Genomic DNA, 15,567 nt, shown 5'->3' on the forward strand with positions numbered 1-15,567 from the left:
TAAAAAATAAAAAAGTAGAGTTGAGTTGAGTTTACGTCGAGAACAATCTGAACGACCCCCAGTGTTTTCCTCCAAGTTCAGCACGGATTAAAACGTCTCATAAACAGTGTTGTGGAGTAACAGATTACATGTACCAGAGTTAAGTAATCAGAGTACAAATTATGAGTAACTGTAATCAGTTACAGTTACTGTTTCAGTGAGTGGGAATTGGATTACAGTTACTTTGTTGAAATAAATGGATTACACAGAGGGATTTTCCTGTTTTCACCTGTTGGGCTAAACCAGGACTAAACCAGGAGGTCTAAACCAGGACTAAACCAGGTCTCAGGAAACCAGGACTAAACCAGGAACTAAACCAGGACTAAACCAGGACTAAAACCAGGAAACCAGGTCTAAACCAGGACTAGGACTAAACCAGGTCTAAATCCAGGACTAAAACCAGGAACAAACCAGGTCTAAAACCAGGACTAAACCAGGTCTAAACATTGAGCATAATTTAAAGCAGCAGTGATCTCATATAAAAATCATTTCTCTGTCAGTAATAATTTGAATATGTTCAAGAAAAGTTTGCGCTTTTTATTTTCTTTTAGCAGATAAAACTAAACATCTTATGTTCAAATTTCCTGGTCTTTTCTTCTCTACAGTAAAAACAGTTTCTTATTCATGGAGATTTGGGCTCAACAGACAATTTGAAGAAAACAAACAAGAATTTTCAGGATGTGGTTGGTTCATTCATTCTTTTTGACAATATTAAATAATCCAAAGTATTCAGATTACATTACTCACTTTAAGTAATTAAATGGATTATGTTACAAACTACATTTTGGGGGATGTAATCTGTAATCTGTAGGGGAGTACGTTTTAAAAGTAACCACACACACACACACACACACACACACACACACACACACACACACACTACACACTCACACTCACACACACACACACACACACACACACACACACACACTCACACACACACACACACACACACACACACACACACACACACACTTTCTTCTCCACAAATCTCTCCTTTCACATTCGACTCTCTTCTGGAAAAACCTTGACATTTGTTAGTAGTAATAAGCCTGGTGCAGCTCCAGTGAACAGCTTTGAGAACTGCGCTCTTTGGTTCAGCTCCATGTAGTGTTTGGAGGCTCCGGTCGGGTCGAGTCTGTGCCAGCAGCAGCAGCAGCAGCAGCAGCGAGGAGGAGGAGGAGGAGGCGGAGGAGGAGGAGGAGGAGGAGGAGGAGGAGGAGGAGGAGGAGGAGGAGGAGGAGGAGGAGGAGGAGAGGAGAGAGCGCCGCCGCCGCCGCCGCCGCCAGCCCCCGGACGCTCACACCAGGACCACTATGTTTCTAAACTCCGGCCGGTTTTACAGTGCGCTGCGACGCCAAATGGGCCAAAGACGACAAGGGAAAGTATTCAAAGAGGAGTTTGTGATGTCGCCCCGTGGCGAGAGGGCACCGGGTTCAAGTCTCAGTTATAACGTGAGGTTTGGTTTGCCTCGTTAAAGGTGCACGGAGTCACTTTTTGGTTGGGGGTCCGTCACCTGCTTGTCATTGCTCTGCCTCGAATGTTCCACAGTGTGACATTAAACTAGGGTGTAGGGACGGGCATTCGATGAAATTTTCTTAATCGATCGTCGAGAGAATTAACGATCGATTATCGATTAATCATTAACATTTTTATATTAAAATGATCATCATTATTATTACTAGCTGCACTAATCTGCATAAATAAATTCAACTTTACGACAAATAAACCGTAAACAACTCTAGAGCCACATCAGCCCGTTTGACATTATAATGTGTTTTAATTCAGTTTTGTTCAACTCTCACAGAAACAAAACTTAAAACTGCATCGCTAATTTGCATAAACTCAGCGAAGATAAAAAACTACAGCTTCTTGTCAATTTCTGTCGGATTAAAAAGACATGACTCAGGTGAATACAGGTTAGTGTGACCATATTTGCGTTTGTCAAAACCAGGACACCGTACGGGGGGAGGGGGCGGGGCCTCGTCATCGAGATTGCGCGACTCTCACCTGGTAAACTTTTTCCCACTGGACACAGAAACATATGTGCTGCTTTATCCACTGTGCACATGGACTCACACTTGTCCCGAACGGAGCGGAAAGTGTGGAATTTCTTGTACAAATCATCGTTAAATACGCATATGCACTTCGGCACGTTACAGACTGACCGACTGTTTGTGTTTGCTCGCTCCTTCTGATGCAGAGACACATGTACGGACCCCTGTTTGGTCGCGCTACGCACAGCAACCTACACTCGGTTTGTCGATAAAAATATACGTAATCGATGAAATCTTAATAATCAATTATCGATTAATCGACTAATCATGCCCATCCCTACTAGGGTGACCATATTTGTTTGTGAAAACCCGGACACTTTACCGGGGGTGGGACATTGAGCTACAGTCGTCCCTCGATATATCGCGGTTCACCTTTTCGCAGTCTCGTCGTTTCGCAGTTTTTTTTTTGTGCAATTTAGCATGCTTTTTTTTTTTTAACACACTGGTGGGTCAGGACTACACCAGGTCTAAACCAGGACTAATCTTGGACTTAAGAGAGAGAACCCCGAGCAGTTTGTCCGCAAAGCGCGATCGGGCGACTGTCGCGTTTCCCTCCGTGAGGTGCGGAGCTGAGCCGGTCCTTTCTCCTGCGTCGCCTCCGAGTCCGTCCCGACAGTTAAGAGCCGTTCACACCAAAGCGTCAAAAAACGCCTTGACGCCTCTATCTGGACGCCTTTGCATTTGGGTTTAGACGCCCCCGATGTGTGTCTTTGACGCCGTGGACGAACGGGAGAAAAATACTTGATGCGCGTCCGTTGCCCTGGAAACAGACCAGACTGAGAGAGACTTTAGTGTTTTTATGACATAAAACATCAGTGGAGGAGATCGGGTCGACGACTGGGGTGTGTTTATATTTATACTCCACTAATGACACTGGATCAGTCCTGGTTTAGTCCCGGTCTAGTCCCAGTCTAATCACGGTCTAGTCCCAGTCTAGTCCTGGTTTAGTCCTCGGTCCGGTCTATCTCGGTGATTGTGGGTCTAGTCCGTGCTTCCTGGTTAAGCGCGTTGGTTCTGACGCTGCGTCTAGCGCGTCTAGACCGCCGACGCCAAAACGCTCAAGACGCGCCGCGTCAATGCCAGATTCGCCGCGCTGACGCCGAAGACGCGCCGCAAAAACGCAGGATGCTCTAGTCGCGTGTCCACATAGACTTTACATTGAAACTCAACGATTTGACGCTTTGGTGTGAACGGCCCTTTAATCCTGTTTCAGTTCTGGTTGTAGTCCTGGTTTAGTCCTAGTTTACTCTTGTTTTAGTCCTAGTTCAGTCCTGGATTAGTCCTGGTTTAGTCTTGGTTCAGTCCGTGGCGTAGGCAGCGCAAAAGTTTGATATAATCTCGGGTTAACAGGCAGGTGCGGGCAGGTGCGGTCCTGTACTGTGCGGGTGCGAGTCTCCAAAAATAGACCCGTGCAGGACTCTGCACTGTCGGGCTCCATTACAGAGTAAATGAATCTTCGGTTCGTTACATAAAGAAGGAGGAAAATAACAAAAGGACGACAGCAGCGATAAGTTTTAAGAAGGATGTAAAAAGTATAAAGTTTGTGTTAAATGCACATTTGCGTTTCAGCATGTTGCAGACAGATGCTACGAGAGACGCTCAGTTTAATGCCCCCAATGAACGGTAATGAAAACCCGGACATTTGCATCACTTAAAAAAAAAAAAAAAACCCCGACACCCAGGACAGGATGTGAAACACGGACATGCCCGGGGAAAAACGGACAATTGGTCACCCTAATTAAACAGCCCTACCTTACATTTATTCAGTTACAGGTGGTTTTACAACTCGCCTCTCCACAGATCTGACCTGTAACTTGGTCTGGGTTGGTCTCCATGAAGATTCCAAGAAAGAATTAACACCACACTTAGACTAACGCCGGACGTACAATGTGTGACATTTTCGATGGTTTCACTCAGCTCCAGCTCAAACTGTACGACCAAAACGCAGGGTTAAAAAGTTCAGTTCACGATTCTTGTTCTCACACTGAATGAACGAGTTCAGCAAAACCCTCACGAGAGGCGACTGGATTCAAACAGGTTTGATTTTCTTGCGACCTGCGACTGGTTGTGAGGCTTTAATCGGTTCTCGTTACTCCATGTTTATTACACGAAGCACGACACACAAAGACAAAATTTGACCCGATCCCAAAAACAGTTCGCCTGATTCATGAGCCGGTTTCACTTCGTGGAAACTGTGCGACCTCGCAGCATTAGGATTCATTTTCTTGAGTGTAGGCAGGTACTTTTTTTATTTAACCAATCTCTGCTGTTTGGTCGTGACGTATGTAATGCTCCAAATCCTGTAGGAAGAAGAACAAATAACGTCTTTCCTCTTGATAAGATTCACCAAACATTCTCTTTGTTCCGGCTTTAAATCCTCGATCTCCTGAATCGTTGTCAACACAGAATGTCTGTCTTCGTCTACATCCATCTCGACGTTTTGTTTACTGTTGTTCTGTTCCACAAAAGGGACACAGACAGACGCCACCAGTTTGACGACATGACTTCACAGCTCACAGCTGATTGGTCGATGTGCGGTCTACAACTTCCGGGGTTTTTACAAATCGTCTAGTGTATTTTGATTCCTGATCTGAGCTGGAGAAACATGAAACTCAGCGGAGGCACTAGGTGGCACCAGTCTGGCTAAAAAACAGTGTCACGAGTGAAAAATCATCTTAAAAAGGGCCAAAAATCGCACGTTGTACTCAGTGTTTATTGATCCACAAAGGGAAATGATTCGCTTAAACACTGTGAAACATTCCAGACAAAGCAACAACATCTCCAATGAGAAAAGCAGTTGACGAAGCTTCCACCAGAAGTTGCACAGTGCACCTTTAGGCCTAAACTACAACTGGCTAATAGTCCAGGCAGGTGCTCCTGAGTCCTGACCAAGATCCTGGCTCAGATCCAGTGTTCTGTCGAAATGGGCTACCCCCTCGAAATGAGCTCCCAGCAGCCTAAATCAACAGCGATGTCTGTCAGTTCACGCTGCCCTGTCAAAATAAGCAACCTTACCTTTGTCCATTTACAGTTGTACAGATCCAATAAAACCTGACCTCAACAGTTTTCCAACATATTTCTTTGGATTAGGGATGTGGGTTTGATGCTGTTTGCACACGGTGATCACACTTTATACTTGAGTTATGTCAAGTTTAAACTAACTTACATGAATCTGCATAGGTAGTTCATTTGGACAGTCGTATTCTGCTCAAATAGGGCTACGACTAAAGGGAGCACATATCGACAGGCCAATTTATCCATCCAATAATCTTCCACTGTAGAATCAACATTATTTACTCATTTACATGAATAAGGATAGAGGTAACTCATTTCCACAGGCCCATATCTTCCATCAAATAAAACTCCAACTACAGACGAGAAAGAAATGACTGGAAATACTACAATCTTTATATTATTATTAACATCACAGGCTGCAGTGTGAATTTCCTATTACAACGTAGTGATATTTTATTCATACAACCCCTTCCTAAACAAAGTTACAACGTTTTCTACATACGGAAACGAAATAAAATACGATCAAATATTAAATCCAAACTATTCAATCATCTAATGTAGGTTTTCTGCCGCAAATCCAACTCGCACATGTCGATGTTTAACTGGTCAAACATACAATCAAACCAAAAACAGTTTTAAAAAGTGACTTGTTACTCCACTTCTGCCTCGGGAGCTCAAATAAACAGGACACCGGCTCAGGTTAACAGGATTGTGCTGGTTTAAAGAACACATTTTTCTTTCCTGATCTTTGTTCGTGGTCGTTCAGGTGTGTGGAGCAGAGTTCTCACCTGGGACAGGGTGAGCCGGCTGCCCGCTCGTTTGTGGTACTTGTTGGGGCTCTCGAACTGCAGGTCCTCCCAGCGGATCCTCCACAACATCCCCGCCAGCTCCTTCTCCAGCTTCAGCTTCCTGCACAGGGACACGAGCACAGAGATTTGTTTTATAATAACAGCAACTAATCAATTAATCCAGTCATTATTCAATTGTTTAAAGTCCTTATATTAAACAACACTGACTCTTGTGAGCTTCATGAAGAATTTATCCACAACTATCACGGTAAGAAAGATGAAAGCTTAAAGGAAACAACAGCGACGACGCATTAGTGACACTGAACTAACTAATGTTATGATCATGAATAAGGTTTTAAATCAAGAGAGTCAAACTCAAATTCACAGAGGCCAAAATTTAAAACAGGGACCAAGTCGAGGGCCAAACTGAATATTTATTGAATAACTTCAGCAACATCTGCGAGTTTTCTCTTCTTTCCAGATCTGTAATGTTAAACCTTTTCTTATTAAAATAAATGTTTAATAATAGTTTTGCTTAAACATTGAATCCAGAACAAGTAGAAAATAAAATAATAACAACATTTTAGATAAATAATCTCTCTATAGTTTATGTGTATCCAGCGGGCAGCACTAATACAGATTTGATATGATCTTGCGGCCCAAATATGATTATATCGTGGGCCAAATTTAGCCCCCGGGCCTGAATTTGACATGTCTGGTTTAGAGTAAAATGTGAAATGTTCAGGGATCGTAACTGTATTATAAAGAATTTTATACATAAAAACACAAATTTGATAAATATTAATCTATTAATCTAAATATTAAGAATGTTCAGTTTGATGAATAAATGAGCAGACGATGTTTGTGGCAGGAGTGAGATGCAAATCGAACAAAACGTTTTCGCACCAATAATATTTTGTTGAGAGTAGAGAAAGTGCAGACAGAGATAAATTAAACCCAATGTATAGGCGAGTTTCATTGTTGACAAAAGCGCGCGTTGCATGCTGGGAATTATTTTGGTCGGCGGCAAGAAACACTAATTCAACATGACGGACGGAGCGAGAAAGCACGTAAAGGGTATTGATCCCGGTTATTTATCCACTCTAACGGCAGAGGACCCAAGACCATTTGACCAGAAATTGGTCAGAAGCATCGATGGACGACAAATCACCCTTTTCAACCCCGACAAAAGGTGGAACAAACCAAATTTCTGGTCAGAATCGCCAACTACCTGGACAAATATTCACTTGGGCGATATCCACAATGACTTGGTGGAAACTCCTGGGCCATTCACAGCAGAAAAGATGAAAACCTCCAAGAGTCTCGATGTGTTGTTGAACTTGTTGGAGTCCACGGTTTGTTAGGATCTTCTACGTTTGCTCTGTGAATGTTTGAAAGCCGTTTAATTCACCGTTAGCGGTTCTTTACACTTTTCACATTTTCCTTCTTCCGTGCTTCTATTTGTGCGTCCGATAATGCAGCAGGAATTTACCGTCATCGGGGATAAATACGCGAGGTTACGCACTGTGTTTGACGCTACCGTGTTTCTTGCCTCCGACCAAAATATTTCCCAGCAGCAACGCGGGCTTTTAATAACAATGACGTCAGCTGAAACTCGCCTATAAGTAAGTGTAGATTTTGAGTCCAGAATTGTTCAAACTTTTCTTGAATAAATGAAGTGTATCTAAACTTTGGACTGGTAGTTCATGACGCTCTCCTGCTCCATCACCTCCACAGCAGCAGCAGAACCTCAGAGCCTCTTCATCTCCTCCTCCTCCTCCTCTTCACTTCTTTTTGTTTTGTTGCCTCAGTCCTTTTCAGCTCCGCACATTTGGGCCAAACGCTCACGATGATTATTTACCTAACAGGGTTTACACAAGCGGTCGGCGGGTGCCCTCCGTGTGCTCGACTCGCACGAACTCCAAACTCCACGGCGACTTCCAATCACGGGCACAACGGGAAAATAAAGACCGGGCTAGATTAAAGGGCCCGTGAGTTTGAGAAAAACACATGGCCCTGCCCCAGTGCCCCACACGTGTTGTACTCTATTGTGCTCTTCACTCAAATAAATCTGCTGTCGACGAGGATGGTCAAAAGTATCGAAACTAGATCATCATTTTTTGCAGATATCGATACTAAAAAAGTCCAACTGACAGGACAGAAGTGAAGCTTTCCTGAATGTGTTTAGAATGATAAATCAGAACAAGTATAAGAGCACAGAGACTAGTAGTATCCACCCATGGACCTGGTTTAGACCTGGAACCTACCTGGACCACTGAGGGATTACCGTATTTTTTGGACTATAAGGCACACTGGATTATAAGGTGCAATATCAGTAATGTTGAATTATCTCGTCTATTTTCATACATAAATTGCACCGGATTATAAGACGCATTAAGCGAAACAAACGGACGACACTTGAGTCTGACCGTTAGTCCAGGCGTCCACGATCCATCCACAGATCGTGGTGTCACTCGCCCGGCGTTGCCTCCCTGTCTTGGTGAATGTGGATTATGATTAATTTAAGTTTGTTTTTTTATTTCCTACGAGGACGACTCAAATACACATTGAGTAATAATGTGTTTAATGCAGCTTTGCCACATTTGTTTACGTTTTACAGAAACAAAACTTAAAACCACATGACTCATTTGCATAAATTATAAGATCTGATAAAAACAGCTCTTTCCTTGTGTGCTGATGAGGTTCAGCTTCTGTCGGACTCCATGAGGCTCCAGACTATGGAAGCCATAATGCTTTGACAATCCCTCAAGCAGTGCGGCTTCGTAGTTTACCAAAATCGTACAAAAATATTTTGACAGATTTTTGAGCACTGTGTACCACATAAAATCGGTTTGAGGTCAGCGAGCACAACCAGAATTAATACATAAGGCGCACTGTTGATTTTTGAGAAAATTTAAGGATTTTAAGAGCCACAGGAGGCGCCAGTCGTAAAAACTGTTGTTGTGTCCTTAGGCAAGGCACTTCACCCTCATTGCCGAGTATGAAAGTGATGAGCGTGAGTGATTATGGTGGTCAGAGGGGCTGATGGTGCAGTTTGGCAGCCTCGCTTTTGTCAGTCTGCCCCAGGGCAGCTGTGGCTACAATAGTAGTTTACCACCACTGGGTCTGGAGTGAATGAAGAATGTTCTGTAAAACGTCTTTGAGAGTCCAAAAAGCGCTGTATAAAACTGATGCATTATTATTATTAAGTGCTCGTTTACACTTACGCAGGTATTTTTAAAAACAGAAACAATTCCCTTTGTTTGTTCCCGTCTTTTACACTCAAACGACGAATTTGCCTCTGAGAACGAATCTTTCTAAAAACTCCGGCTAGAGTTGAGATTCTGAAAAACTCCGGTTTGGCGTTTGTGTGTAAACTGAGATAAACAGAGTTTTATCAGAGCAGCAGTCACATTTCTTCTGCTGAGACACTTTTCATGTGTTTCATTTGCACACACAGCTGATGTTTCATGTCCATGACCAGAGACCAGTGAGGCTTTAACAGATCTGTGGAGAGGCGAGCCGCTCACTAATGCACGTTGTTTTTCAAGATATTTGTGAGTAAAACTTACAACTGAAATGAAATAAACGCTACAGGTTTGAGTCTAATCCAGAGGTTTGGGGTGGTTCTGACGGCGCTCGATGGAGGATTTATTCGGATCGATGTAAACGAAAACTTTTTTGAAAACAATGCTGTGTGCACAATGTTATTTTGGATATTGGAGAGAGGGAAATATTAGTTTCTCAACACACCAGCTCTGTGCAAATGCAGTCTAAGTGCTCCTTATAGTCTGAAAAATACGGTACACAGACATTAGAGAACACACATGGGAACAGAAAAAAAAGTACAACCATTTAATGTTGAAAATCTGATTCTATTGTCTAAAGAAAAGAGTTTTAGAAAACAAGTATCGTGACAACACATTGTATAAACAGCTCCTGACGTCAAAATAAGTCAGATTCATTGTTTGAGCATCAGAAAGTGAACGTTTTTGAAAAGCGGTGAATAATTCCGATGCTCAAAATACATATGATAAGTGAGGAATAACTTTTGACCATTGCAAACAGTTTTCCACATTGATTTTTAGGAGTATTTGAGAGATTTTAGTGTAGTGATCATATGAATTTGAAAGAAAAAAGGCGAGCAATTTGAGAACGTGGAAGATGACTGAAAGAATTGAAAAGAAGCAGAGCAGCGGTTTAATCAGAGCAGAGTGTTCTCATCAAAACGGCTTTCTTCATGATTATAATGTATTGTTTGTGGCTTTGTGTTCACAGTCATTTTTCATATTGACTTTTGGTTTTCGGAGACATAACAACAGGCTGGTGCGGAGCTGCAATGAATGTCGGTTTTATTTGTTGATCCACAGCTCAATAAACATCGAGCAGTTTTACAAGAGTTTGCTACGATGAACATACACAGTGTTGAAATACTAACCAGCGTTACAGCACAAAAATATCTGACAACATAAACAGCGAGTTTGTCTTATCACCTCAGTACTGAACTCAGGGTTCCCACGGTCACGGAAATCCTGTAAATTCAATGAAAGTTTTGGAAAAATCATGGAATTTTAGTATCTCTTTCACGCAACTACAGCGTTTCTACAGCGTTAAGTTCTCATGAGGCTCTTCTGATTATTTCCGAACGTCTGCGTCTTTGGTTTAAAAAAGACGACAATAAATGCACTGACAGGATTTTGAATGTTAAAAAACTATAATCCCAAACCATAAGGTGAGTGGAAAAAGTTAACATTTCATATTATTATTCATTATTATCTACGAACCCACTTGGATCTTGGAAATCACTTTCGTCACTTTCGTTGGACGTCACTTTCACACTTTTTACTTTTTCAGTATTTTATTATGTTCACGTGTCCGACTTTGTTCAGTATTGGCCTCACCACAACACCGACTACCAAACTACAGCCCTGCGACGCAAGACTGTGGTGCAGGACACAATTTGAAAGCTCAATGCGGAAGCGGGCGGGTGGGATGATAAACTACAGTGATTCATGTTTGCCTGTCATACATAATTTGTGGTGGATATTTTATTAATAAAAATCATTTTAAACAGCCTAAACTTGCGAACGTGGACTAATCTCGCACACATTTTAAAAACTTCCTTTCTTCTTCTCCGTGTTTAGAGCTTAAGAACGCGAACGCCCCCATCTTGCGGGGTCTGGGGGCGGGAGCGCAGCAAAATATTGCAGAGACAGGTGGAAGCGGGAATGGAAATTACAATTCTTTGCGGGTGCAGGTGGGAGCAGAACTTTACAGTGGAGTGATACGAGTGTCTGAAACTGTCATTTAAACCACCAAATCTCCAAACACAATGAAAACAGTTCATACTAAAAAATGACACTGAGCACAGCCGTCTTGGATTCTGTCCCAGAATCGCTGCTCTGAGTTCTTTCGAGCAGCAAGTCGTCGCCGTCCGAGGAAAAGGGGCGTGTCAGTGCGTGTCGCTAGGCAACGTCCTTCGACTTCTGAGACGGACAGATAAACAAAATCACCATAATGATTCAGTGATTCGTGCTGCAGAGGGAAGTCAGCGCAGATATGACGTGGACATTGGGACAAACGGGCCACAGTGGATCTAAACACTCCACGATTCAACTACAAACTGTGTATTTTGTGTTTTCATACAGTTGGATGAGAAACCGTCTCTAGCCAATTAGGCAACTTTAGTGCAAACTACGTACATTTGCTGCTTTGTAGTAAAAAACTGAGTGTCTGCTGCCTCCAGTGGCCACTGTGATCTCAAGTACTATGTGACATCACTGAGGACAGGGGCCTAGAGCCCTGCACCCGACACCAAACAGTGCAGCGCGGACACATTTTGAAAACTCATTGCAGGCGCAGGCAGGAGCGGGACTGCACAAACTAAATATGAGAGTAAAGTAAAATACACAAATGATGACCGTCCCCCCTCCCGTACGCTGCGCCACTAAACCAGAACTAAACCATGTCTAAAACAGGTCTAAAAACAGGACTAAAACAGGATTTAGCCAGGACTTCACCATGCTGCCAGACCACCCACTATACCTCCTCCCATACGCAGTCCCCCCCCGTCCCAGTCGCCTCCGGTCCATGAAATATTGTCTGATATAAATCGGTCTGTGGTGCAACAAAGGTTGGAGAGCACTGTTTTAGACAATTGCTTTCCTCTTCTCTGTGTTTGGTAGAGTGTAAGAAAGGAAACATCTCCGTCTTGCGGGAATTACAATTACAATTCTTTGCAGGAGCGGGACTGAAAATTCTGTCCCGCTGTCTCCGACCTCTACTGGGGACTTACAACCAGATGTTTCAAACACCTGGTTACAGGGGCGACGGTTGAAGTGCTGATACCCGTTAGAACAATCACACTGTTCCTTATACTTCCAGACCTCCCCCCTCCCCTTTAGTCCTCAAGACCCCGCCCCTCCTCCCCTCACCCTCCCTTTAGTCCTCCAGGTTCTGCTCGGTTTAGCAGCTCTATTTGAAATGTCGTTTTAGGTGGAGTTTGTTTAGTGTCGCTTACAGGACTCGACTTGGACTTGATCAGTGACGACTTGAGCGTGACTGAACTGGGCGAATCATTACTGCAGCACTGAAAACCAGCCTGTCCTTTCCTTTCCGAGCTTAACGATCAGTATGTGGGAAAGCCGGCACAGACATGTCTCTGTTGACGTCCAGCTCCAGACGAACTCCTTATGATTCATCTCAGTTAAGTTAAAAATAGTGAGGTGGCTCTTCCCACTCGTGCTCCTCACTGCAGACGTGACCCCGACCTCCGCACCAAAACAACACCAAAATAAAACTCCCCCAACACCGAGCGAGGAGAATCTTTCTGAGAAGACGGAGAGGCAGTCGTCAAAACATCACGATTTGAAAACATTGTACAGGTGTCTCCTTTGAAACCTTTTTTTTTATTTTTACCACGGACTATGGTTTTCAAAAGGACTGGAAATCACATCCTAATCGATCCTTAAACTAGTATCCAAACTAGATACTAATTTTTCACAGGAATCGATACGAAAAAGTCCCAAACTAACCTCATTAATTTGGTCTTAAAATGATCGTATTAACCCGCTCTACGTGATCCTGGTGTTTTTATTCCGCCATTTGTCTGTTAATAAATTCCAATTTCTCCAAATTCACCCCTATAACTGCTAAAACTGCAAGCTTCATTTAACTGGAACAGAACACTACGAGTGACGTCACAATCATTTAAGCCGTGTCCACACCAAACGAGTTGAAATTTTTTAACTTTCTGCAAATATTCGCGTCACATCAACCAATCAGGGGCCGTAAACGTGAACTTTCATTCAACATGGAGGAGACGCTCACTGTTGCTGCGGGAAACGAGACGATATTATACGACACCAGCCTGAGACAGGACAGAGACGGAATAATCTCTACAGAGCAAGACCGATAAATATATTGGGCGTGACCCTGATCTTATTGAAAATGAGAGAATTTTCGACCGAAGTAAAAAATTTGCCGACGATCAAGGCAGTGGACATCACGAACTACCTCGTTCTCCAGACATTGTTCTACACCAGACAAAAGATGAAGTTGTACAAAAGTTTGGAGGCATATGACTTTTTTTGTCAGTGGATGGGTCCACAACTTTGGTGCAAAACGCCTACGTGATGATTATCATTTGTTCTTCGCCAGCGTGAGTGTTTGTCTTACTTTATGCGTATACACCGTTATGGAAAAAACTGCAGTGCATTGGCAGTGACCGTTCTATCCCAACTATTTAATGTCAACAAACGTCGTTAACCGTTAGTCGTTAATGATTTGTTTATGTTGTTCTGTCGGCTTTTCCCATTTCTGACCTTTGTGGACGACTATCTTCCGTACTCTAAAAAATCGCTTTTCCTTCTCTCGGTTAGAACGATTGGCACAGACGTAAACTACACAACACATCGGCATTTTCCAGAAAAAGACACAACAGCTTCCTCCTGTCAGTTCACTTCCTGCCTCCATCTGATTTCTCGCGCTGACAAACGTAGCCCTGTGACGTCACGTGAAACCCACATACTGACCGTGTGTTTTTTGTTTTTATTCTGAGTGGAGTTTGCATGTTCTTTCTGTGTTTGCGTAGGTTTCCTCTGGGACTAAAATATAAAAAAAACAACAATTAAGCCAAAAACATGACTCACGAGAGAGTTCACACCTTAGGATATTCAGATACTCTTTACTGTAAACCACTAGGGTGTGTGAGTTTGGGTTTACTCAGCTCCTCCCGTCAGATATTTAAACCACAGCTTCAAATCGGTTGCGATAAGTGGGTCAGCTCTAAAACGTGCTCGATTTCATAACTTTATTGTTGTCTAGAGCGGGTCTGGCTGGAGCAGACTTTCACGATTTTCCACCAGAGCTGAGCCACATTCCTTCGGGTCGGAGAGGTGTAAAGCACTTCCAGATGGAGAGGAGCGAGGGGAGGAACGTCCCACCGCAGCCCACCACCGGCGCACATCCTGGGCCGGAGTGTGAGGAGCGCGAGGGGCGTGAGGGCCGCGCTGGGTCAACCGTCTAATGAAAGGGTCCACGCACGCACAAAGGAGCAACCAGGAGAGTCACGGTCGCCTTTTGGAATTTTTCAAAGACGTGTGCGCACATGGCTTCTGTAGAAACAGCTCGATCTTTTACAAACTGAAGAGATTTTAACTATTTTAAATGTAAACAAAAGGGAGATGAACTAAATTTATGTCCAAGCAAAATGAGAAAATGTAAAGACACGATTGTTTTCTTCATGTTGTACAAATCAAAAATGCGTTACAGCTTGAACAAGTAAAAAAGGTGAGACACGTTTTTCTTACGGAAGCCGAGAGGGGTCACAGCAAACGCAAACGCAGCAACAAAAAGCCACAACACACACAAAAAAAGCCACAACACACCAAAAAAAAAGCCACAACACACCAAAAAAAAAAGCCACAACGGAAATGACCGCGGGAGTCTATTTTAATGCAAATGCCGCAACAAATACAAATGCCGACAACACAAAAGCAAAAGCCACAACACATTAAAAAGCCACAACACATTAAAAAGCCACAACGGAAGTGATCGCGGGACTCTATTTTCTGACGGACCGATCAAGCGGCGAGTGAAGAAGAAGAACTACAACGTGAAACGAATAATGATAAAACAATTACTTTTACTTATGTTTCCAACTTCTCCGTTCCTTTACGTTTCACGTTGTAGTTCTTCTTCTTCACTTGCCGCTTGATCGGTCCGTCGGAAAATAGAGTCCTGCGGTCACTTACGTTGTGGCTTTTTAATGTGTTGTGGCTTTTGCGTTTGTATTTTTCGTGGCGTTTTGCATTAAAATTGAGTCCCACGGTAATTTCTGTTGTGACTCTTTTTGTTTGTTGTGGCTTTCTTTGGTGTGTTGTGGCTTTTTTTTGGTGTTGTCACATTTGTATTTGTTGCGGGGTTTGCGTTTGTTGCGACCCCTCTCGGCTTCAGTATCTTCTCTTTTTTGCTCTAAACCCAGATGTGGGGACTGTAGCCTAAAATATTACTGAACTTCTCAGTAAATCCTGCAGCTTTATTAACTTTGTGTAAGTCTAGAATTGCACCAGATCTGATGAACTTTGTAGAAATTTGGGGGTCAATATGTAAAATTCACCTACAGCTTTTATTTATTTTACAACAAAGGGCCTTGAGAATCGTCACCA

At 43.0% G+C, this 15,567-nt stretch overlaps 1 protein-coding gene across 1 annotated transcript in view; it reads right to left on the reverse strand.

Annotated features, from left to right (window-relative positions):
- Positions 1 to 15,567, reverse strand: part of npr2 (natriuretic peptide receptor 2) — a 204,274-nt gene that overhangs the window by 82,344 nt on the left and 106,363 nt on the right. The window contains 1 exon segment of the mRNA XM_055160010.1: positions 5,900 to 6,020. Within this exon segment, the coding sequence (XP_055015985.1) occupies positions 5,900 to 6,020 (121 nt within the window).

The sequence above is a fragment of the Boleophthalmus pectinirostris genome, unplaced genomic scaffold, assembly GCF_026225935.1.
Source record: "Boleophthalmus pectinirostris isolate CB_2022bp ecotype Guang Dong unplaced genomic scaffold, ASM2622593v1 HiC_scaffold_2826, whole genome shotgun sequence".
Classification (NCBI taxonomy): Eukaryota; Metazoa; Chordata; class Actinopteri; order Gobiiformes; family Gobiidae; genus Boleophthalmus; species Boleophthalmus pectinirostris.